This window comes from Durio zibethinus, chromosome 23 (assembly GCF_047325235.1).
Source record: "Durio zibethinus cultivar Kanyao isolate XHJ-2024 chromosome 23, ASM4732523v1, whole genome shotgun sequence".
Classification (NCBI taxonomy): Eukaryota; Viridiplantae; Streptophyta; class Magnoliopsida; order Malvales; family Malvaceae; genus Durio; species Durio zibethinus.
In genome coordinates this window covers 5,101,389-5,126,023 of record NC_143184.1, presented here as the reverse complement: position 1 = coordinate 5,126,023, position 24,635 = coordinate 5,101,389, and the positions used below count along the sequence as shown (strand labels likewise).

Below are 24,635 nucleotides of genomic sequence, written 5' to 3'. Positions count from 1 at the left end.
GAAATAGATAAGGCTAGTGACATGTGTCCAAGAAAAATAGGTTTTCATGGGTGACACGAAACATACAACATGCTTTTGTAACTTTCTAATCATCAAAACAAAAAATGTGAAAGATAATGTTTCTTTCATATATTTTAATTTATATCACTATTTCTTGTTTCAAAATTGTGGAATCGTTTGAATCTCTGTTAATGTCATATATAATTTAAAGCTTTCATAATCGAAGAAAAATTTGAAAACCGAAAAGTGTACTGTAAATATCAACAGTGTTCAACTTTAAAATACAATTGACGGGAGATGACATGAACATGAGTTCATGTTACCGACTTAACCAAGCATCTTAGTTTATGAAGTTAGTATATTCAAATTCAAATTTTAACTTAATTAATTTATGTAATTATTTTTAATTAAAAAATAATACTAAATAAATATTTAAATTTTAATACTTATAATTTTTTTATTTTTAAATTACCATCTTTTTATATATAAAAAAAATAACATACTAAATTGTTGCTCTAAAGGGACATGGGAGGCTTTTTTTTTTTATGAGATCTTTAACAGGATAGATGCTCCATATCTATCAAAGTTTCCCACAGGAATAAAGGTTATAGCGATCCTCTTTAACCATGAAAATATATATTGTGTTGGTTGAATGGGCTAAAAGAATCTTGGAATAGTGCCAAGGAATGTAGGTAATGTTTACTTTTTGTCTCATAAAATGAGTGTGTTTTATGCCTTTCTCAAAACTTTTTTGTTAACCAAAGTGGAGAAAATAGTTTAAATCATAGTACTTTTTCTGTTTTTTTTTTTTTTAGTTTTAAAAAAATCCTAAAATTATATATATATATTTGAACATTTAAAACTTTTTTTTTATTTTGAAATTAATTTTTATAATTTTTTTTTTACCTTTTTAACATTAACAACCATTAAACTTTAATTTTATAAAAAAATTAATTTAACATTAAATATATTAAAATCGATTTTTTTTTAAACTTCATGAAAATCAATGTCATCCAAATAATTTAAAACGGAGAAGGTAATAAAAATGTAATAATAGAACATCTTAAGATAGAGTTTTGGTTCGAAGTTCAAACCACACCAAAAGATTGAAGAAAATTTTGAAAGTTTATATATTCGTAATAATATGGTACATTGTAACCAATCACAGCAAATGTGAAATGATAAAAAATTTAATCTACCACTTTAGAATAAATGATTTTAATTTTTCTTATGAATTACCTTAACCATAAATTCACATAAGTCAGTCCATGATACTTAACACTTTATAATGATTAATGTCAAAAATTTATGTGCTATTTATAACTGTTTTTTTTTTTTTACATTAAAAAAAATAAAAATTTAATATAAATAAAAAAATTAAACTTAATTTGAAATCAAAATTTTAATATATTTTTAATCACTAAATTAAAAGTTTAAAATATTTATAATTACTATTATTATTAATTTATATATATATATATAGTAGTAATACGTTTCTCTTTTCTATCTTATCAAAAGTCTTATCATTAATTAATTACCCTTCTCAAGGTAATAATCATGATACTGCAATCATTTACTATGCATAGAGGCCCCATAATTTAAATAGAAATGAGAGCATATTTGTCAAGCTTCTAATAGAGTAATTCTCTTGTATGCCACTCTAATTATTCTACTCCCACAATTATCTCTTGATGAATTCTGATTTGTGAGCAAACCCACCATCAACAATTAATTATTTTATTCAAACTTTTCTTAGATCAGCTAATAATGTTAAAGTAGGTAATTTTTTTTGTCTTATATATTATTGTATTTTTTTATAAAAATAAAAAATTTAAAAATATCGAATTTTAAATATTAAATCTATTGAATAATATTTTTAAAAATAATAATATAAATCAATTGAATTAAAATTCATGTTAATTTACACCAAAAAGAATCTCATATTAATCTAATATTTTTATTTGAGTAGATGCAAAAGAAAAAATAATTTTCTTGAAATTTGATTTATAATGTAAATTATTGTTTCTACTCAAATAGACTATCAAATAGACATAATGTACAAAAATGGTTTACACTTTTTGTGTAAAAGTGGAAGCTTTATAGTGGTTCATTTCAGTTGTCAATGTTATATATTAGTGAGTTTTTAATTAGAAACTTATGAATGCTTATTTAAAGATAAATGGTTAATAATATTCTAGTATTAAAAGTGTGAAATTTAAAATAAATAAATAAATAAAGGGTTTCCTTTCATATCCATAAATCGGTTAGTGCAAAATATGAGGGATGAGATTACATGACTTGCAAACTTAGTTCTTGATGTATATCTCGTAGGCTAAGAGTATACAAGTCTAGAAGGAAAGAAACAAACAGGAAAATAACTGTGTACGGTGTATTTGTTTTCTTTCTATTTTGTTTTTTTTTTTTATTTAATGATATTATTTAAAAAAAAAAAAGGCTAAGCCATGCAGACCATCTTCATCTTCCCGTCATGTAGCCCATAGAAAATGGGCCCAAGGTTTGAGTTACGGCTGTAGGTAGGGTCCAATCTTGGTCCCACTTTCGATGAAATTGACTTGACAAAAATATAAAAAAGAAAAGGCAGCAAGTTTGCTTCTCTGCAGAAAATTATAAAGGCGCGTTTAGTTTCCTACCGATACTTTCGCAGGGCCCACCACCTCCACTAAAGGGCCCCATTAACCATTGTTGCTTGTCTTTGGCCAAAAAAAAAAAAAGACCATTGTTTCTTGTCGTTGAGTGTCAATTACGCTTAACGCCCAACTATGTTACCCCTTCATTTTTTTTTTTTTGTTGCTTATGCTATGTTACTTCCTTTGATATCTATATATATATATATATATGAGTAATTTTGTACATGTTTTATATCATTGAATTCATTGATACATTGAATTTTACTTTTTGTTGTAATGAAAATCGATTATCTTATATATCCTACATGCATAACATAGAGTTTTTTGTTTGTAAATAAATTTGATTTTACAAACAAATATTTAATTATTAATAGTGTTAAAATTTTAATTTTTATTGTCAGATTTCAAGTTTTGCAGTTTTTAAAAATAAAAAACTCGTTGAATTTATTCTTTATATGGAAGTTGAGCATAACAATGGAGGTTTTTGAAGAAATTATAACGCATTTATTATTGCTTCCCCTGCAGCTAAACAATTTTCTTTCGCTACGGTTAGGATCAACTGAGTAATTGGTACAAGAAGAAGATGAAGAAAAAAGAAAAAAGGGAAAGATGATTAAAGCAATCTTGATTCTCTGGAGAATTCAATTTCAAGGAGAGTACAATCAACTAAGCAAAAGACTAGTTCCGAAAACCGGTATAAGTAACTCAACTTTAATTACAATGGCATAATCACCTCCCCTGACCTGACCTGACCAGCCCAATTGTTGGTGTTTGACTGAAGGCTATCCTTGGGCAGGCCCTTGAAGGAATGACCAATGCCATATCTTTCAGGTATTCAATCTCTGTATTTAAAAATGCCTTTTGATACTTATCCAAAGCCCTGAGCTTTCATTGGAAAGAGAGTTAGTCAGTGAAGCATATTATGATTTATGAAGATTTAAGTACAGTCAAAGAATAACAAATAAAGTTACCCCTTCTTCTATCCAACCTTACTTGGACCCATCAATGAATGCTTTGAGGACAAAGACACAGGAACTTACAGAACCCCTTTTATTATTACATGGTTAAACAAGGTGCAGTTTCAGGTTCCATTGTCTGTCATTCACAGCTACTCTTCATTTGCATGAGAGTTTAGATAAAAAAAAACAGCGAAGAGTAAATAGAGGAGAGATAGAGGAGAAAACAATGCAACAAAATTACAGATGAGATGATTTATTCACTGCTTCATTCTTTGGAAAGAGAAGTAGATTTGAGATTTAAGATTATAGAACTAAGATAATCTGTTTTTGGTATATAAAGCAATATTCATTGCCACAAACCCTATATATGGAACTCTGTTATAAGGCTGAACTTTGGTAGCTCATTTGTGCTCTGAGAGTACTTGTGTTTTTATCAAAACATTCAGTAACCAAATGACATTTCCAAAAATAACAGAGGGACATTCAAGAGAAAACAGGTTTTCTTTAGTACTAAACAACCAAAATTATTAATCCCCTCCCAATTTTAAAGTACTTAAACAATCCTTAAAAAGGCTTATGTCATTCAATGGTTTCTTTCTTCTCCTTTCCAGCGGTTATAAATGGACTAAACCATAGCAAATATCAGCAATATTGACTTGGTTTCAGCCAAAAAAAAAAAAGACGTTGGCTTGTCTTTGAAAATTGAAATGGCAACAGTGGGTTTGAATTTGATTGAAGGAAAAAGAAAGTGTCTGTAAATACTTAGAAAACCTGACACGGTAAAGCTTTTTACTGCTCAGCTGTGACATCATGATCATTCCCTTCGAGTGCGTGCTTTTATTTCTGAATAGGAAAACCGCAGAACACAGTGAAAGATTAACAGCAGAACAAGAAAGTCAGGACAGAATACAATTAACTCTTGACATCGAAACTCACTCCAGAAAACGACAAAACTCAGTTCAGTTTCTATAGATAGAAAAAAAAAGGAATTGTCGCTGGATGTTTTCAGGCTTTTACTGTAAAAACCCACTACTTCTCATGCGTAGTTGCATAGGCCTCTCTTTTTCTCTCTTTAAAAGACGCACCCAACAACAAAACTCTACCCTTTTAAGCTAAAGCTTTTTTTCTCCTCATCTTTTCTCTCTCTTTTGCAAAGTATCGCAAATTCCTGGCGATTTTGCAGGGCTGAATAAACTGATCAATAAAGAAGACGTTGGCAGAGTGAATTGATGTCAAGAATGAGAGCCCACTAAGAGAAAGTAAAACTACAGACATCAGAGAGAAAGAAAGTACTGAGGCTTATCTTTCAATATTTCATATTTACATGATGGTGACGATGGTTTTCATTTCATAGGGAGTAGCAAACATTTATACTATATTTGCTCGAAACACCCAGGACTGTTGATAGATACAGGTCTTTTGCAGTACAAAAAAGGGCAGAGTAGTTGATCGTGCCTGCTCTTATCATGTGCTTTGCATGCGGGTTATTATGATGGGTATCGATTCTTGTCCTTGTTGACGCAGTTCATCGAAGAAACTGAGACAAAAGACGAGAAATAGAGAAACCCAGTTTTTTTTTTTTTTTTTAATTTGTTTCTTTTTAACTGTTCTGTCATGGAGGCTACAGAGATTTGGGAAGCATTTCAATTTCCCAGGGTGCGTTTTTGTTTTTCGCAAATAAAAGAACTTGCATGGAGTTGTGTGTAAGGTTTGAGAGGGATTTCCACTAGACTTTCGGCAGATAAACAGAGAAATCGTTTTCATTTTTTTAAAAATTTTCTGTTGCCTACTTTTGAACGCCTGAAGGTGGATTTGTGTGACTAGCGCAAGCAGCAATTCATGGTAGTGTGACATTAATCATTCCCAGGTTAGTTCATGCCTTTTCTGACCCATCTCTCGCCTTTCAGTTTCATGTTCCTTTAATTAATCTGATTCTTTCCTTTATTGCTGCAGTTGTTTCATATTACAAATTTTGGGGCTGATATACACCTGATAAGAGGTAGTTATGCTGAGAAATAGGTCCAAAGCAGTGACTAGCAAGCAAGCTTTGATGGCTGATCACAGCTTTCAGTCATCCCCTGCCCAGAATTGCAATAGACCAATCCCATCTTTCTTTGGTTCTCCAAGATTTAAAGCTTTCACCACAAAAGGTCTCACCGAGACTGAAGCTGTCAAGAGTCCTACTGCAATCCTTGACAACAAAACATTCTTTCCTTTTAGTAACCCCTTTGGTTATGATAAAAACCAGCCAAAATCCCAAAAAGTTTTCTCACCTGATAACAAACAGCACTCACCTGAAAAAATTGAATCAAAAGGTATTGGTCTTGCTATAGTCGATACTCTCAACGATAGGCCAAATGAGGATAAGAGTTCTTTCGAGACACGTAACAAAAAGGTTTTGTTCGGGACCGAGCTCAGAGTTCAGATTCCTCCCCTCCCACCTTCAGTTTCTCCCGCTAATTCTCCAAAATCTCCAACTGATTTTGGAATCAAGACCAGGAATTCACGTTTATCATCTCCCATTTCTGGTATCTATACAAAGGATTCTCCTCGTGTCTACACTGGATGTCTTCCTGTTAGGGAAATGGAGCTCTCTGAGGATTATACACGCGTGATATCTCACGGGCCTAATCCCAAAACCACCCATATATTTGATAACTGCATTGTCAAGAGCTACTGCAGTGTATCGGATAAGTCCAAGTCTGCACCAGAGAGTTTCCTCAGCTTTTGTCACACATGCAAGAAGAATCTTGAACAGAAAATTGACATTTACATTTACAGGTTCGGCTCCTTTTTCTTCTCCCTGAAATCCAATTTTTTTTTGTCTGATAAAACCGGATTCTGTTTAGTTTAAAGTTGAAATAGATAGTCTGATAATTTTTAACACTGTAATGCAGAGGTGAGAAAGCCTTTTGCAGTCAGGAGTGCCGCTATCAAGAAATGCTCCTGGATGGAGAGGAGAACTAAGAATTTCATTACCTCTTGGAGAAATAGTTTTCAATTGCAATTTGCAAATGATTGATTCCATAAACCAAAATTGCCAGTTTTTTTCTTACGGTGTTTAGTTTTCTTTCTTTTTTTTTTTTTTTTTTTTTTTTTTTCTTTTAACCCTCTCCCCTGCATAAATACATAAGAGAGGATGAGATAATGTAGACTTGAATTAATTTTGTTCGAGTAATTTATATGATTGCCAATGGGCTTTTTTCACAATAGTTTTTTTCGTTGGCTTTTCAATAGGTGATGATGCATGATTGAAAACTAGCCTTATCTTTCTTTCTTTTGTATTTTTCCTTTTTTTTTTTTTTTTCCATTCACATCAATATCATACCAATAATTTCAACAGAGAAGCCAATTGTTTCACTGGTGAAGATTCTTATACCATTGTGTTTCTTATCACTTTCCAGAGATCATATCATAACCATCTTTGTCAATTTTGGTTGAGAAAGAAACATCTCAAGGAATATCATGGAAGTTTAATATATAAAACTGACTTTTTCACTGAAAGAGATCCAAACTCTAGTCTCTTTCTAGATCAATACTTACAGGAGTAAACCAATTAAATATCAGCAGCAGTGGGGAACTTTGATCATTTGTGCAGAGATAAGTCCAAATATTAAAAATTGTAACAAAGAAGCTTTTTCAACATGAGTTATCAGCCCACATCAATGCCAGGTCCCTCTTGCTCCATCCTTTCACAAGGAAAAGGAAATATAATATTCCTAGTAATGATGATAATAATGTGAGAACAGTAATAGCAGTACTGATAATTTGCATTAAGCAAATTAAGAGAAAACAACCTACTTTTCCTATATGAAACGTTGGCAAATTGGGTAAAATACTATGATTTGTTGTATTAAGTATGGTTTGTAATGGAATCAGATACTATCATAACGAAGAGTAGAAAAGTTGGAGAGGAGCTGGATCAGGAAAAGGAAAAAAGAGAAATAATAAATGCTATCCAACCTCCAACAAGCTATCAACTTGCTCTTAATTGAAACCAAATTATGCAGGTATACTTGGCATTTCCGAGAAAGTTGAACATTGCATGTGAATCTTTTCAAAGGTGTAACTAAAATAAATTGGGTGGAAATGCAACTTGATTGTAACAAATGCACTGCTTTGAGAAACTCTAACTAAAACATGACAATCAAGAAAAAAAAAAGGCATCAGAGAAATATATTCAACAGAAGATTGCTTCTCTCAGAGAAAACAGAAAATTGCCAGCTAGATTGCTTAATTTATACAGGTAAACTTAGGTTTTCCGAAAAAGGTGAACATTATTGCATTTTCATGTGAATCTTTTCAAAGGTGTATAACATCAATGTCGTCCCCGGAAACCATTATTAGGTTAAACCCATTCTCCACATAATCTAATGAAACGCAAGACACCATCGATTGCGGTAATTTTCAGGTTTATTGCATCTTTAACAGCCGTTTAACTCTGCCTCCTAAACCATCTCCATTTCAACTATCAAAATGCAAAATATCCGTGCTGAAAGAAAAAGGGCAATATATATACACGTGACAAACTCTTGTAGATCAATTTTGGACTCAAGTCACCCAGGCGAAACTAGACAAGCTAAACATTAATTATCAAAATAACAAAAGGTGGTCCGATTCGTTTTACGAGCATTAATGTTTACAATCTACACATGCCTTGTCGCTCATTATGTATCAGAATTATTAGATCGACACGTATGGACTATGGTTCAAAACTCATTCAACTTTAGTTTTTATATTAATTGATGATCCGATATCACTTTTCCTTTTTCATGTTACTGGTCTTTGCTATACACCTACGGAGCATCCTCCTCCAATCTTGGCCCTCGGGAAGGAGAGTGCAAGCCGGTCTTATCCATGATCTTTAAAGGCTTTGGAGATGGAGCTCCTAGTGTAATGGCTGAGTAATCGGCAGTGACAAGTGAGGAACGGTCTTCAGTTGCCAGTAAATCTTAGGATAAAGTTTTTCGAACATTTGATGTGTTGGCTACTTCCTCTGCAAAGATACAATTAGCAATGAAATCGTAACCCACAAGTTTACCGTTGCTGGAGACCGTTTGAAAGGGTGACTATAGTCCACATTTCCAGATAAGCCAATTCCAGTTCTGATGCTTTGGCCAAAAAACCAACAGATTAGCAACTTCTCCTCACTTACCGTAACCACCAGATTTGGTAACTGGCTTGTTAGGCTGGGACCAAGCCAACTACGTTTCTCTCAAAACCGGGATGCAACAACGTCGTGTTTAGAGTTAATAAAATGTTCCTCCTTAAACCACCACCCGCTAAAAGAAGCACTAGCACTGACTACCTTTTTTTTCTTTTTTCGTTCACTCCAAAATTCGAACTTTGACAAAAGAATATGAGCATTTCAGGCCTTAAGTTACCAGGGCTGAAGTGAGAAACTACCATAATTTAACATTCCAATAAATTGATATTCCAGCATACTTCGCAGCACAACGGATAAATACAAGTAAAAAACCAGTACATAAGAACATATATCTATTGCACTCCGAACATTCACATTGCACTAACGCCAGTACAAAAGAACATATATCTATTGCAGTCTGAACATTAACATGGCACTAAAGAAAAACATGGTCCAACATAAGCTACTGCTTAAAGACCTCGTTGGAAGGCAAAGACACTGACATCAAACATTTCGGAGACGTGCCAGACGCAGATATGGTCCCTACAAGACTTGCATTAAAGACTATATCCAACATGAACAAATCCACTTTAACAAACGCCTCCTGAAATACTTATCCCAGCAGCTCCCTGAAGAAATGTATAGAGCATATAATTAGTAACGGTTAACAATGATTTTTTAAACTAAAATAATAATCTAAACTAAATTTCATGGAAAAGAAAATACCTTTTAAGTAGCTTGGCACAGTCAACAATCTCCAAGAAAGATGGGCTCTATGAACACGACCGAGTGGCATTACCCATTAGGATGAACAAGACATAAACATCACTCGCAACTGGGCATGACGACGTTGATTAACCTAACAAGCTTCAGAAGCAGAAGTGACAAATAACCACTTTACTTCCCCCTCCCACTTTTTCTTTTAAAAAAACAGAAAAAGATGGTGAGAGAATGACACCCTTACAGAGTGCGGAGTAGAGAAATCCTTACTAAAAGAAGAGTATATTGAGGATATTTGATATTTAAGCTGACAATTCACGCCATGATGGACAAAGTAAAAAAGTTGCAAGAAAAACAAAGGATAATCTAGGCAGGCTAGTTGAGGCAAGGTTGAAAAAAAGAAACAAAGGGACTAATCAAAGTTAGACTTAGAAACAAAGGACACTGATTGTAGACCAAGGAAATAAAGATGATGAGAAAAAGAATAAAAGAGAAACCTAAGGAATTTGGGAAAGCAATTCAGAGGAGATTCTACAGACTACAGTATATACATTGTATCTGATGTTAAAGGAAGAAATTAGCTAACAGTCAACAACAGAACTGACACTAACCACCAAGGACTTGATATAGTAGAGTTTTCAACTAACAAGTACATAATTTTCTTCAAGCCCAAGAGATAAGAAGGCAGTTATCTGTGCAATTTCATGCCGAAGGAGAGCAGACGAACTTTGATTCTAATGTAAGCTCCCTTCAGCTTCCTCAACAGCTTGAGTCATCTTTCATTCCATCCAAGTGTACAAAAGCCACACGTCACATACCTTGTGCATCTTGTTAATCAAAATTTTCACAACCAGCACCATACTCTCACAAACCATCAATTCATAAAGCAAAATCTGGAGACTGTCGACCTACCATTGCCATTACTTTTTTTCATACCACCACCAAAGAAGGCCAAACAAACTCATACTGACCCATGTTACCAATCATCTTATTCGATCTATATACAATCTAAAACTAACTCCAAATTTGCAGAGTAAACTTATTTACAGGAGCTGAAAGCTCCTTTGCTCTTTTCAGTCATCAGTGTTGTCAAGATTGAGAATGCGACGTAAAGTCTTAGTCGCAGAATCAGCACTACGAAAAATTTCAGCTACAGAAGGATTAAGCTCCCTGGTAGGAGATGCAGGTGCAGACTTGGCGGTTGGGTGAACATCAACAACAGGGTTAGCAGCAGGCAAATCAAGGGACACAGTCCTCTTCGCACGAAGTGAGAATTTGGGTATTGGCAAAGAGCTAGGGGGCGGTGAATTGGAATAAGCAGGTCCAGCCCAAAGCTCAGAGTACAGAAAACCTTCCCCCGAGATCTCATTAAAAGACTTATCATTTCTAGGGGTTCTTTTGTTGTTAATAGGAATAGGAGAGCTTTTCCTGGTAGTTTTCGAGTGTGTTCCATCAGCAAAAGTAGAAGGTGTTTTTGGGGAAGATGATGATGATGATGACGAAGAGGGAGGGGAATATGAGAGTTTGGTTATAGGAGTAGAGCCATACTTAAACGGGGTTGGCAGTAATCCTGCTCCAGATTGAAAAGTCCTACAGTTAATCCCTCTGAAGTTTCTAGATGGTGATGACCCAAATCGGGCTGGCCCATGTGGCTTCACCGTGCTACAGTACTGATTCTTATCTTGCGCCACCACAACAAGAGTCTCCATACTTTCCTTAATTTTGATAATAAAAACCCACAGATTCAACGATTCAAGTCGGTCCTCTGATAACCCAACAAAGAAAAAAAAAAACCCAACTTCTTCTAAATCCACTAAATCCTCGTTAAAGGACACTGAAATATAATAAAGGTCAAACCTTTAAGGCTAAAATATACTCAAAACGAGACTGAACTTCTATATCTTCGCCATCGTATATCCAACAAGATGGTACCAAAATAAAAAAGATTTATTTTTTGTCTCGAATTACTGATCAGAAACTCAGTAGATTCAAAAGAAAATCATGTAATAATAAAAACCCACAACTCTTTTGCCTCGAATCAGACAAGATCTTCGTAGATCACAAGCATCAATCATCAAACTGTACAAAGAAAGGGAAAAAAATAAAATTGAGAAATGGAATAAACCCTGAATCCTAAACTAAGAGCAAACAAACAGAAATTTGACAGTCATTTTCTCGTGTGAAACTTGGGAGTGGAAAAATTACCAGAAAAAATTTGGCCCTTCAGAAATGTTAAGAGTGAAGTGATCTGATAATGTTAGATCTGAAGACTGAGGGTTTCTTCGTCTTCTTCTTCTTCTTCTTCTTCTTCCTTCTTCTGGTGAACGATGAGGTCATGAAAAATTTTATTCCGTTGTTTGTTTTCTTTTGGCTTCTACTTTTTTGAGGATTTTTTTTTTTTTTTTGTGGGATCAAATCAAAACGCCGTGAAAATGAGACCTTGTAGAGGATAAGAGACACAAAGGAAGCAGAATCCCACGGATCTTAGATGACTTCCTCACAGTTATATTTAAATATCACACTTGTACTGCGTGCACCTCCGTTAACTCTTTTTTTTTTTTTTTTTTTAGAAAAGTGGGCCTCGTTTTGACCTTATTTACGATTTTGACATAAAAGAAAATAATGACATTTTTCATGTCTGTTTTACCCTCGAAATCATTTTTAATTTTTTATAAAAAAATATATAGTTACATCTTACAATATTAAATGTTCAATTTACCCAAAAAAAAATCAATTTAAAACAAAACACTTGAGTGTTTATTTAATTTAAAATTAAATATTTTATTTTATTCAAATAAAAATAAAATATCATTGACTTGTGAAAATATAAATTTTTTTAAAATTCAAGTGCGATACTTTCTTTTTTAGTTTTTTTCCTTAAAAAACTAATCATTTAATTTTCCTATCAAAATAATTTTTTTCTTCTATCCACACAAAGTGAGCTACATGAAAAAAAATCCACACAAAATGAGCTACATAAATAGTTTCACACTTATGTAAAAATGTACTACTTATTGGGATGATATTTTCTTCAAATTTTTTAAAATTTTAATTTATTTTTATGCGATTTGCACTTAAGTTATTATTCCATCAAATAAAAAAAAGGATATTACAGTAATTTAGGCTGCCCTGCATTTATCACATCGTTAAGACTTGGTAAGTAGGTTTGTCCCATTTAATGGAACATTATTAGATGGGGAAAATGCAAAAAACAAAAAAATCAAGGGTATTTCAGTAAAAATGAAAGGACTTATATGTCGGAATCGGACGCATAAAAGTTGAAGGCAATGAAGTTGGTCCCGACAAAAGATAAAGCTAAAAAGCTCGGTTAGTTGGAGTGTAGTGGGAGAAGGGCGCTGATTCCTGATTACTATTCACCAACTAACACGTGCCCGATCTTGGGGCGTCCATCTACGCCACTCTTTTACTATACAACGTCCGATCAAAAGCGTACTATTGGTATCAAAATTTTGAAGAAAAATGAGTTTAGCATCAAGTGGTTCCTTGTTTGTTGGGTCAAAAAAGTTAAAAGCTGGTTAAGGGAAAAAAAAAAAAAAAGTGTAATTGAGACTTTTGGTTTGCATTGTGCCCAAGCCTATGCCAAACTCCCTACTTTTATAGATTGCCATTTAACTTTACTTTTTTTTCTTTTAATATTAAATTAAATCCAATTATTCAACATTACTATTAATGCTCCTGCTTAAATAGTTTGAAATGCATAATACCCTCTTTCTGTGATTTTTTTTTTTTTTTTTTTGTAAATGTTTTTTATGGAATATGATTTTTTGAAGGTCAGATTTGGGGTTTTTTTATTGTGACAACTACCGTCTTCTTTCCAAGCTTTTCTTTCATTGTGATTAATTAATAATTAATACGCACCTAAAGCATAGACTTTTTTTTTTATAATGATATATTAGAAAAAGTGGTGCTATTAAGCAATTTATTGAAATATGATCTTACGGTGTTTGGCTTTGAATGCCTATAAGAGTAAGTAATTAGTTGATGCGATTTGAAAAAATTAATAATTAATTTAATCGATATTTATTTAATAAATAATTAAATTAATTAAAAATTTTTAAATAATTAATTATAATCAAATTGATCAAAATCGATTTGATTCGATTGTTTTAATTAAATAATTAAAATTTTTAATTTTTTTATTATAAAAAATTATTTAATTATAAATTTAATTTAATAATATTAAAATTCAAATATCATTCAAATTAAATCACAAAAAATTTAATAATTTTAATAATATTTAATAAATAAATAAATAAAAATATTTATCTCAAAATTTATTTTTATTCATTAAAAAATTAATTAATTTAATCAATTCAATTATTCATTTTAAAAATTAAAAATTAATCAAACTAATTAATTTAATTAATTTAAAAAATTAATTATAATTAAAATCAAATAAATCAAATAAAATCAATCAAATCTACTTAATTTTAATCTATTCAAATCTACTTTTATTCACCCCAAAACGTGTATAAACTGATATATGCACCTAAATTATCATTGCGCGCACATGACGGAGGGATCCCACAGACGTTTGCTTTGATGAGTTTTGATTATTTTATTTGTTTATTGCCATAAAATATGTAAAAAAATTGTTGAAAGACATTGTCTGACAATCTAGAACTTCAACTCAATCACTTTGACTTCGCCACCTCTCTCTGATTAAAAGGTTACTAATTTTATTTTTATTGTGAAACTTTAAAAAAATCATTTGAATTTTAATATAGTACAATAAAGAGTAAGATTGTTACACAGTGAAAACCAAACATTACTTTTTGTTTGAGAAATATTTATTGTTTTTTAATTTTTGGGAAATAGTTTTTATTTTTTATTTAAAATAATATATTTGAAAAATAAAAATAAAAATTATTTTTAATAATACAAAATAAAAAATAATTATAAAATTATTATTATTAATAATATCTAATTATAAATATATAATATATATTTATTAATTAGTAACTTTCAAAAGTATTCAAATATGAACCAACTTCTTATCTTGTAAAATATAAGTTAAAAATAATAAGCATTCTTTATTTTTATAATTAAAAATATTTTTTTATATTTAAACTTATTTTTATTTTTTATTTTTCATTACTAAATATATATTTACTTTTATTTTTTATTCTCTAAATAAATAAATAAAATACCTCTATTTTTTTTTCAAAATCAAACACTACTTAATTTCACTTAATGTTTAAACAACTTTCTCAATTATTAAGCAATCAATTCATTTTAGAAATGATTTTCCAACAAAACAATAAATAATATAAATTTTAAAAAAATTAGATTTAACGTCTCTGATTCAAATTACTGGAATAAATATTTTTTGAAACTTTTTGAAATGAGATTGTGATACGTTATGCAGACTGCGCAAAGTATATAATTGAGATTTTTTTTTCAATTTAATTTTTTATTTTTTGAAATTATATTTACAATCATATTAAATATTATATTATTTAAATAATTAATTAATAAATTATAATTTAATTAAATAATCAAATCCACACGATAAAACTTCAACCTAAATCCAGGTAAAATACCTGGTTGGCTTCTTTCCAATCTAATTAATTTAACCATATAAGTACAAAAACATTGTTTGCATATTTTGACCGGTTGAGATGTTGTTTCATTCAAATCGTAGGCCCAACATGTTTCATCATTTCTTATCCTCTTTCCCTCTCTCTCTTTTTAACTAAAAGTCTTTATCCTATCTCTTTCTCTTTTGATGTTTGTATAAAAAATAAATAAATCACGTCTCTCTCAGATTTGTTATCCTTCGAGTCTTTTGATGGATAATAAGAAGTTAAATTTCAAAGTATAGAAAGACATCAAAACGTTCAAATCTATCCTGTGCAATAGTTGACAACTTTACATCCAATTTGAAGAATGAAAATCAAGTTAACAGTACATTTATAATTTGCATGTGCAAAGGGAGATGAACCATCAAATTGTATATAAAATTAATGAAAATAAGTTTAACAGTGCATTTATAATTTGCATGTGCAAAGGGAGATAAACCATTAAATTATATATAGACCTATCTGTAATTGGCAAAGCCTACAAAAAATGAAGCTAAATAAAGGGAAGAGGGAGAGGAAAAAGAGGAGAGAAACTTTTGATGCTCAGATTTAGTTGTTAGGGAGATAAATCGCACTTGAAGATCATAAAAGTATATTAAAAAATTTATACATATATATTAAATATTATTTAAGCCCAACACTTAAGCTATTAGGTTTTTAATCCCCAATAAATTTCTTCATTTCTTATTCTCTTTCCCTCTCTCTCTTTTTAATAAAAGTCTTTATCTTTTCTCTCTCTCTTTTAATGTTTGTATAAAAAATAAATAAATCTTATCTCTCTCATATTAGTTATCATTGAGTTTTTTGATGGACAATAAGAAGTTAAATTTCAAAGTATAGATAGATATCAAAACATTCAAATCTATCCTATATAATAGTTAGACAACTTTACATCCAGTTTGAAAAATGAAAATCAATTTAACAATGCATTTTATAATTTGCATGTGCAAAATAAGATGAACTATCAAATTATATATAGAATTGCCTGTAATTGGCAAAGCCTCCAAAAAATAAAGCTAAATAGAAGGAAAAGGGAGAGGAAAAGGATAAGAGATACTTTTGACGCTCAGGTCTAGCCAAATTAGCAACAAATGACCAATTCTCTATTGAAAAAATAAATCACATTTAGAGCTCATGAGAGCATATTAAAGAACTCATATATATATATATTAAACATCATTTGAGCCCAAAACTTAAACTATTAGGTTCGTAGTTCTCAACTAATTTCTTCATTTCTTATCCTTTTTCCTTGTCTCTCTTTTTAACTAAAAGTCTTTATCCTCTCTCTTTCTCTTATGATGTTTGTATAAAAAATAAATAAATCTTATCTCTTTCAGATTAGTTATCCATGAGTCTTTTGGTGGACAATAAGAAGTTAAATTTCAAAGCATAGGACATCAAAACGTTCAAACTATCCTATGCAATAGTTGACAACATTACATCTAGTTTGAAAAATGAAAATCAGTTTAACATTGCATTTATAATTTGTATGTGCAAAGGGAGATGAATCTTCAAATAATATATAGAATTACCTGTAATTGGCAAAGCCTCCAAAAAATGAAGCTAAACAGAAAGAAGAAGGAAAGGAAAAGGAGAGAAACTTTCGATGCTCAGGTCTAGCCAAGTCGGCAGCAAATGGTCAATTCTCTGTTGGGGAAATAAACCATACTTGGAGCCCATATGAGTACACCAGAGAGTTCATACATACATGTTAAATAACACTAAAGTCCAAAAGTTTAAGCTATTTACATGTGAACCATATCCTAATAATTTTCTCCAATAATATTACTAAGGCTCGAATCCATGACTTTTTTACTTTAATACCATTTGTTGGAGAAATAAATCACATTTGAAGCCTATGGAAGCACACCAGAAAGTCCATATATACATGTTAGACACAATTTGAGCTCAAAAGAAGCTATTAGGTTTTTAGATCATTCATGCATATATAAAATATCTAATTTAGATTTTCTAATGATGTAGAATTCTCTGGTCATATGTGAATCATATCCCAACACTCTGGATAATTCATCTTAGAAACTTGTTTTTGCTGTTCATATCTCAATAAGCTTGCATTTAGGATTCATTCATGAGACTGCCATCACTTGCCAACGATAGTTCCAACCGTCTCCCTCCCAAGCTAAAGCGTGTAAACTTACACGTCAAAATTAAATGAACAGGACACTCACAATACCGGGCGCAAGTCCAGCAACGGTATATTTATAGACCACTAATTAATGACCCTACAAAGCATTCACCGGTCTCCCTTTACAATTTTCGGTTTGAATAAATCAAAAGACGCCCTTTTCTCTAGACAAAACTGAGCCAGGGACAGCCAAGAAGGCCTCAGGTCGATCAATATTTCGACCTGGAATCCATTACTATAGGAGAAGCTTTAGAGACAACAACTATATCCGTTGGCGATAAACCCGTTGACTCAAGTGATGCAGCTGCAATACAAACCGCAGAAACGATAGCCGCCGGCTGTGACGATAGACAACGTGGTGGGCTGGGCGCCAATGTCCAAGCTGCAGCCAGTTTCAATGCCCGTGCAGCCCGGGACGTCACTAAGATAACAAATTCTGATGTGTTATCGGTAATATTAAGAAACCACAAACAAATCTTTTCCTTTCATTTAGAATGCATATTTAGTAAAAGTAAATGAATTCTTTTATGGGATTTTTCTTTCCGAAAGGATGCTGCTTGAAAATTGCCTCAAGATAAAGCGGCGACAAGTGAAGTGGCCGAAGAGGTGAGAGGTGTGGAGCTGAGAAGCAAGCCCGAAGCAGTTACCACGGCTGGTGGAGTGGCGGATACGATGGCAAAAGCTGCTAGCGTAAACCTCCAAGATGACAGCGCGTGAAGCTTTTATGCATTTAATTTATAGTAGCACTGTTACATGTTTATAACTTTAAAATTTGTAGCAAGTCCAGGAGTCTGTCATGCAGACAAAATGACATGCATATACTACGAAAAATTTATATATGGTATCTTGGTCCTGTTCTGAAGTTTCCTTTGAATCATTAATAAACTGTCGTGGTGTTTTTCTTCAAAACTTGCTGTCCAAAGTAGAATCTCCGATCGATAAACTAATTTAAAATTCTTGTGAGTTGTTAATTAAAAACTAAGATTTAAACCAAAAAATAGCGCTTGGTCTCTCACTATAAAGAGTTATAGACGAATGAGGCCCCAATTTTTGACTGGGAAAAAAATCAAAGTTGAGATTGTTTGCACTCAGCCCTCGATGATCAATAGAATAAAAAGGGATTTTTTTTTTTTTGCTTACTGGTTAATTATATGGATCCATAGTGGATCCGAGCTAAGAAATTAGAAATCCGTAATGAATTGTTAATATTTCAAGTCGATGATATTTTAGCTTGATAAAGGGGAAGATGAACTAAAAAGGTAAATGGTTTCTAAATTTTATCAAGTTCATCACCTGAAATTGTTATTTTATGTTTATTATTAATAAATAATAAGTGAAATTTCAGGAATTCTGATGTCTTCAACAAAGATCATTAAACGTCTTATATTCAAGGATTGACCTTTGAAATTTGGATGAGACTTTTTTCTTTCTTCCAATTTTGAGGTCCATAAAAGTTCTTTTAATGGTGAAGGGCATGTACGTAAATAAGAATATTATCATTTATTTTCTGTAATTATAATCAAAATTAAAAAAAAAAAATTAAAAAGTCCAATTAGAATAATTTTTAAGTTATTTTGTAAAATTTAATTAAAATAATGAATGATAAATAATGATTTAATTCTATTTTTACTAAAAGTTGAGGATACATTTGAGTATTAAGCTTTTATTTTTTAATTTTCTAATTTGTAAAAAGGTGACAACATATATATGTGTTTGCAAATTTGAATCTAAGAGACGGTCGAGTTGTAATAATAGGCTGAGAAAAATAAGATAAATCAACTATAATAATGAAAGCTGTAATATTCTTCAAATATCAATGAAATTTTTTTTTTTTGGCAAAAAATGTTTAGTATTGCATCAATTAAGATAAAAAAAATTGAAAGGTAATTACCTACTCTAGATGTTTTCTACTAGAAAACCAAAATTGATTTGCTTATAGAAAAACGACCAATCATTTTATTTATGAGCGAAGAAATCGAGTACTAACTAAAATTAGGGTTGAAAGTAAAAACGGCGAATGACTAGATCTTTGCCGAATCACTTACCATTTTAGGAAAAGAATCTACTTTAAGTTAAGTATAATATGAATGAATTTGCGGCTGACAAGTCAAGTTAAGATAATTAATTTGCATTATCCATAGTTGCTGTTTGCTTTCCGTTTCATCGATTATTAACAATGGTACAAATGTTAATGCAAAGTTAGTACCAAAACGGCGAAACCCTACCCCCAAGAAATGAAGATATCTAAAAAGAAGAAGTTGAAAGATGAAGAGAACGAAAGAGAGTTTTGTTCTACTCCTTTTTTAGTTCAGTTGCTCAGACCTTGCCTAGTTTGCGACAACGGCAAATTCATGCTCATTCATCTTTATCTTTTTCTCGGAAAGTATTCATACTAAAATTTTATAATCTGGATATAATGTATAGATATAATTGTATATATGTCTCGCAAATTTTGGGGTCACCAAAGCCATGCATGAAATGGCGCCAACACTTGGCAATGCAACTTCCAAATGTCCCGCTACCTTGCTAAAACGTGTAAACTTACATTATAATGTGGCTATATATATGCTTTTAAACATATCTGGCTGGTTATAAACCTTCTAACATTAAGCCATCTCAAATCTCAATATTCAGACTTTTTTCTGCACAAAAATGAGCCTGGAACAGATAAGAAAGCCTGAGGTCGACGAATATTCCTACCAGGAACCCATCACCGTTGGAGAAGCTTTAGAAGCAACAACTCTATCTATTGCCGACAAACCGATTGACCCAAGTGATGCAGCTGCAATTCAAACAGCTGAGACGAGAGCAACTGTCCGCTGTGATAGACAACTTGGTGGCCTAAGCGCAACTGCTCAGTCTGCGGCCACTTTCAATGCCCGTGCAGCGCGAGACGAAGATAAGATCACCATCTCTGACGTTTTACCGGTAATTACAACTCCGTAATTGTTTTAAAGCCCTCAGTTTAGATTATTAGAATAATTAATGGAATATATATTTTTTCTTATCCAACTTTTAATTCATTTCATAATGTGATCTTCTTCGCTGACAGGATGCTTCTGTAAGGTTGCACCATGATAAAGCTGCGACAGATGAAGATGCTGAAGAGGTAATACGGGCAGAGCGGACGGTCAAGCCTGCTGAGAGTACAACGCCTGGTGGGGTGGCGGCAACGATGGCTTCAGCTGCTAGGGTAAGTCGAAATAAGAGGGAATGACGTTTTTGAGAGTAAAGGCAGTTATATCGGAGGCTTTAGGCTTTAAGATAACGGATAACGGGCAGAGCAACTTTGTTGTTAATAGCATTTAGCATATAAAGTTCTTTATGGAATTAAATTTATGTGTCATTATGTCTTAGAGCCGTATCGTCAGTAATTTAGCAGTGTTAATTCATAAAAGTAATCGTCATTTATGTTAAAATAAAAATAGCCTTCTGAGTTCTGATAGGAAACTTGCTCGTCCAAGATATAGAATTTACACTATCCATGACTAAGGGTATAAATAATACATTAGTACTCGCAAATTACTCGGGTTCGATTCGAAAAAAATTCGAATTCGGCTCGATTATTATCGAGTCGAGCTCGAGCTCGAATAGTTCGACTTATCGATCGAGTCGAATTCGAGTATTTTTATATCTGACTCGAGTAGCTCGCGAGCTTAATCGAACTTTTAAATTTAAATATATTTTTATTATTTTAATTAATAAAATATTTCGAGTCCGAGTTCGAGTTTGAATTCGAGTATGAATAATCGAATTCTTGTTGAGTATACGAATCGAACTTATTTTTACATATTAATCGAGTTTAATCGAGCAAGCTCGAGTAGCTCGAATTCGATCACGAATCGAGCTCAAACTTGAAAAATAAAACTCGATCGAGCTCGAGCCGAATATTGAGCTTCGAGTTGTGAGTCGAGCTCGAGCTCGAGCTTTTCACTGTTCGACTCGACTCGTTTATACTCCTATCCATGACCACGCATGAAGCTGTAGAGTTGTTTCAAAATTAAAGTAGTTTCTTAGTTAATTATATATATATATATATATATATCATAAGGACATATAGAAATAGACTAGATGTGGTTACAAATTGGTCATTAATTCAAAACCTTGTGTTATTACTGTTGGTCAAATCCAAGTCAAATGATTGAAATTTGAATCTTCAGAATTGGTCCCAATAAGTTAGTAAAAATATATTAAAATTACTATAATATATTTTTTATAATACAAAGAAAAAATATCTTAAGTTTTATGAAAAAAATGGGTTGATTATGTTTCACTGGAAATGAACGGAAGGTAAAAGATATGGCTTAATTTTAAATGAATTAAAGAAAATATAAATTTATGTGGTTTAAATATTATTTTATAAAATTATTTCTCTAAATTTTATCCTGCAGATTATAAAGCATTGAAAGAAAAGATTTTTTCTTGATTAAGTATTTGGGCAAACTTTAAGAAATTAAGAGAAGAGCTGACGATTTTCAAGAGAGGAGAGACCAAAGAAAAGATTGGAGTCTTTTCTTTCAAATATTTTCACCAAAACAACGATAGTACATATTAGCTTTTTTCATAAATATTAATTTAGTATTTTCAAGTAATTAAATACTTTTAAAAGTAAAGCACAAATATATACTCAATTTTAATAAATAGAAACAAAGCGGCTGTTTGATTAAGGCTTACTAGGTCACAGTTTTTATTTATTTTTTTATCAAAAAATTGTATAACAACCCATTCCAATTAACCATAATAAAATTTTTATTAAAATTATTTATAAAAATAAAAATTTCATAAACTTCCTTTAAGTTTGGTCCCTGTGACCGAGCCACGTACGTCTTGACTCCATTTCCTATGCCATCTGTCGTAGTGGTTCCGCTTCCACAAGTCTCTCCTTGACGCCAACACTTGTAATTTCAAGCCACGTGTCAAAAATATGACTATGCGTGGCTGTGCGGGGCACCGCACCACAGGCTCTGTACTTAAAGAACCCCATGAACCTCCTTCACCGGCCACAGTGCTCTTATCCGGTTCCTTTTCAGTCCATCCCACCCAATTACACAACCTCCGATCAACGAAACTATAAGCCAACAAAAACCAAGAAGGCCTTGGGCTGATCAACCCCCTGATCAGGAACCTATCAAGTTTGGTGATGTCTTTAACATCACTGGTGAGCTGGCTTCAAAACCTATTGGACCACAGGATGCCGCAGCCATGCAGTCGGCTGAGACATTGGTCCTTGGACAAACACGAAAAAATGGTCCTGCAGCTGTCATGCTATCTGCATCGACTGCGAATGAAAGAGCAGGCCTCGATAGCCACGATGAAGCTGATGTTGCATGAGAACAAGGCGCCACGGCAATTAAGTCCGACGCAGATGGCGAAGTTTGGGTCACAGAAGCCGTTGGTGGAGAGGTCAAATATTGGATCATATCACTTCTTAATTCTTATATATATTGTGAAAATCGAGTCACTTTATTAGGAGTTATACTAATTGTCTTAGTTTATGCTCTAGAAGTATGCGTCTTAACTCTTAACAACTTTAAATTGTTCTTTTGTTGAGACAGGTTGTCGGTCAATACATTCAACAAGAAGTTTCAGCGGTCACTACCCCAGAAACATTGCTCGCTCCTGATCCAATTACTGTTGGAGAGGCTTTAGAGACGGCAGCCTTTTCTGCTGCCGATAAACCGGTTGACCATAGCGATGCAGCCGCAATTCAAGCTGCTGAAATGAGAGCGACTCGCAGCAACGAGGTACTGCCTGGTGGCATCGCCTTCGAAGCCCAGTCTGCTGCCACTCGGAATTCACGAACCATGCGGTTTGAAGATGAAGCTACCCTGTCGGACGTTTTATCAGTAATAACTTCATACCGAATTGACTATTGGTTTTGATTGGCAAAAAGGAAAATTCCTATTGGATTTGAAATTTAATTTTCATTTTAATAACAAGATTTCAATTTTTGGGCAGGATGCTACTTTTATGTTGCCTAAGGATAAGGCAGTGACTCGTGAAGATGCTGACAGGGTGGTAGCTGGGGAGCTGAGAAATAATCCTGACAGGACTACCACGCCTGGTGGAGTGGGGGGCTGCTATGGGTACAGCAGCTAGGCGTAATCGAAATTCAACAATTTAAATCTTTGGCTAATACTTACAACTTGGTTTGCTTCTTTTTTTTTTTTTTTTATTTGAAAGAAAGTTATGTCTTATTTGCAAGCTTAATTTAAATTTTTACTTATGTGTAGTACCCTTAAGACTTAACATGCATAGTAACTATGTTAGATGTGCTATAGATGCTTTCGAAATACTCATATTTAATGCTGTTTCTGTTTTCTTTTGATCTGTTTGTTCCTGTCATATCTCATAATTCTTCATGGACTCTGTCTGTCTCTGATTTAGAAAAATAGTACGTCTCCGGTTGACGCAATTAATTAAGATTTATTTTTTTTAATAAAAATTGTTTTTAATATGATTTTTTTTTAATAAAAACGTTTTGATTTTGAATTCCAGTTTGAATTTGAAGTTATTTTAAATGTAAATCTATAAATATTTGTTATTAATTATTTTAAATTATTAAATACGTTACAATTTTTTTTTTTATATGATTGTCTTAAATTATCATTTGATTGTCTTAATATGAGCACCTATTTTAAATTTTGTTTCTTAAAAAATAATAATAATATTCCTTCTATTAGACTTTGTCAAGAAGGGTCGGATTAAATTCGAAAATTCCTCCAAAATTTTGAGAGATTTGAAATTTATCCCTTAAATGGATCTGAAGTTAAATTTTAAATAAATTTTAAATTCGTTAAATTAATACAATCAGTTTTTAGATTTTATTTTGTTTATTATTTATTTTCTTATAATTAATATTTATTATAAAAATTATTTTTTTAATTAAAATACAAGTAAGTTTGAGAAGGGTTGGATAACTCTATTTTCCTTTTGAAAGTGGACCGAATATGGACGTCAAAATTAGGTTCGTGTCACGGGTTGCGCCTAAATAAACTTAAAGTTTCTTAATATTACAGTATTAAAAATGAATTATTTATTATCTTATATCTTTCAATAATAAGCAGTCGCCAAATAAAAAATTTTAAATTTATTTTAATAAAATGTGATTACATGACATGTTTAAATAATTTTTTTATTTATATTTCTAAAAAAATAACCGTTTTATATAATTTTTTAAAAAATACTTTAGTTTGAAAATGTCAAGCTAAAATAGGATAAATTAACCGTTTTATATAATTTTTTTTCATAAAAAAAAAATACTCTACTTTGAAAATGTCAAGCTAAAAGGGATAAATTAACTGTTATATATATATATATATATATATTTTTTTTTTTTTAAAAAGGAAATTACTCTACGTCAAGCTAAAATAGGTTGGTCCCAAATAGAGGCTGCCATCCATTTGGTTTTAT

At 31.9% G+C, this 24,635-nt stretch overlaps 3 protein-coding genes and 2 pseudogenes across 5 annotated transcripts; 4 read left to right on the top strand and 1 right to left on the bottom strand.

Annotated features, from left to right (window-relative positions):
• The first annotated feature begins 4,708 nt into the window (after positions 1 to 4,708).
• On the top strand, positions 4,709 to 6,817 carry LOC111314237 (FCS-Like Zinc finger 8-like). The gene is made up of 3 exons (XM_022915388.2): positions 4,709 to 5,474; positions 5,561 to 6,388; positions 6,505 to 6,817. The coding sequence occupies exons 2-3, from the start codon at positions 5,613 to 5,615 to the stop codon at positions 6,572 to 6,574; spliced, it is 846 nt and encodes a 281-aa protein (XP_022771123.1). The 5' UTR covers positions 4,709 to 5,474; positions 5,561 to 5,612; the 3' UTR covers positions 6,575 to 6,817.
• A 2,180-nt stretch (positions 6,818 to 8,997) lies between these two features.
• On the bottom strand, positions 8,998 to 11,952 carry LOC111314235 (flocculation FLO11-like protein). The gene is made up of 3 exons (XM_022915387.2): positions 11,679 to 11,952; positions 9,480 to 11,552; positions 8,998 to 9,382 (listed from the first exon to the last, which is right to left on the bottom strand). The coding sequence occupies exon 2, from the start codon at positions 11,180 to 11,182 to the stop codon at positions 10,547 to 10,549; it is 636 nt and encodes a 211-aa protein (XP_022771122.2). The 5' UTR covers positions 11,183 to 11,552; positions 11,679 to 11,952; the 3' UTR covers positions 8,998 to 9,382; positions 9,480 to 10,546.
• A 5,213-nt stretch (positions 11,953 to 17,165) lies between these two features.
• On the top strand, positions 17,166 to 18,156 carry LOC111313077 (late embryogenesis abundant protein 3 pseudogene; annotated as a pseudogene). The gene is made up of 3 exons (XR_016332374.1): positions 17,166 to 17,225; positions 17,391 to 17,672; positions 17,772 to 18,156. The product of XR_016332374.1 is annotated as a late embryogenesis abundant protein 3 pseudogene (transcript).
• A 1,718-nt stretch (positions 18,157 to 19,874) lies between these two features.
• LOC111313076 (late embryogenesis abundant protein 3-like) lies at positions 19,875 to 20,531 on the top strand. Its single transcript, XM_022913797.1, has 3 exons — positions 19,875 to 20,150; positions 20,275 to 20,415; positions 20,457 to 20,531. The coding sequence occupies exons 1-3, from the start codon at positions 19,875 to 19,877 to the stop codon at positions 20,529 to 20,531; spliced, it is 492 nt and encodes a 163-aa protein (XP_022769532.1).
• Positions 20,532 to 22,217: 1,686 nt separating this feature from the next.
• Positions 22,218 to 23,621, top strand: LOC111313075 (late embryogenesis abundant protein D-34-like; annotated as a pseudogene). Its single transcript, XR_016332373.1, has 3 exons — positions 22,218 to 22,625; positions 22,778 to 23,068; positions 23,181 to 23,621. The product of XR_016332373.1 is annotated as a late embryogenesis abundant protein D-34-like (transcript).
• Positions 23,622 to 24,635: the final 1,014 nt, after the last annotated feature.

Coding starts and splice junctions, on each gene's coding strand:
- LOC111314237 (XM_022915388.2), top strand. CDS start 5,613: ATGCTGAGAAATAGGTCCAAAGCAGTGACTAGCAAGCAAGCTTTGATG. Junction 6,389..6,504: donor ATTGACATTTACATTTACAG/GTTCGGCTCCTT, acceptor ACTGTAATGCAG/AGGTGAGAAAGCCTTTTGCA.
- LOC111314235 (XM_022915387.2), bottom strand. CDS start 11,182: ATGGAGACTCTTGTTGTGGTGGCGCAAGATAAGAATCAGTACTGTAGC.
- LOC111313076 (XM_022913797.1), top strand. CDS start 19,875: ATGAGCCTGGAACAGATAAGAAAGCCTGAGGTCGACGAATATTCCTAC. Junction 20,151..20,274: donor CCATCTCTGACGTTTTACCG/GTAATTACAACT, acceptor CTTCGCTGACAG/GATGCTTCTGTAAGGTTGCA. Junction 20,416..20,456: donor CGATGGCTTCAGCTGCTAGG/GTAAGTCGAAAT, acceptor TTGAGAGTAAAG/GCAGTTATATCGGAGGCTTT.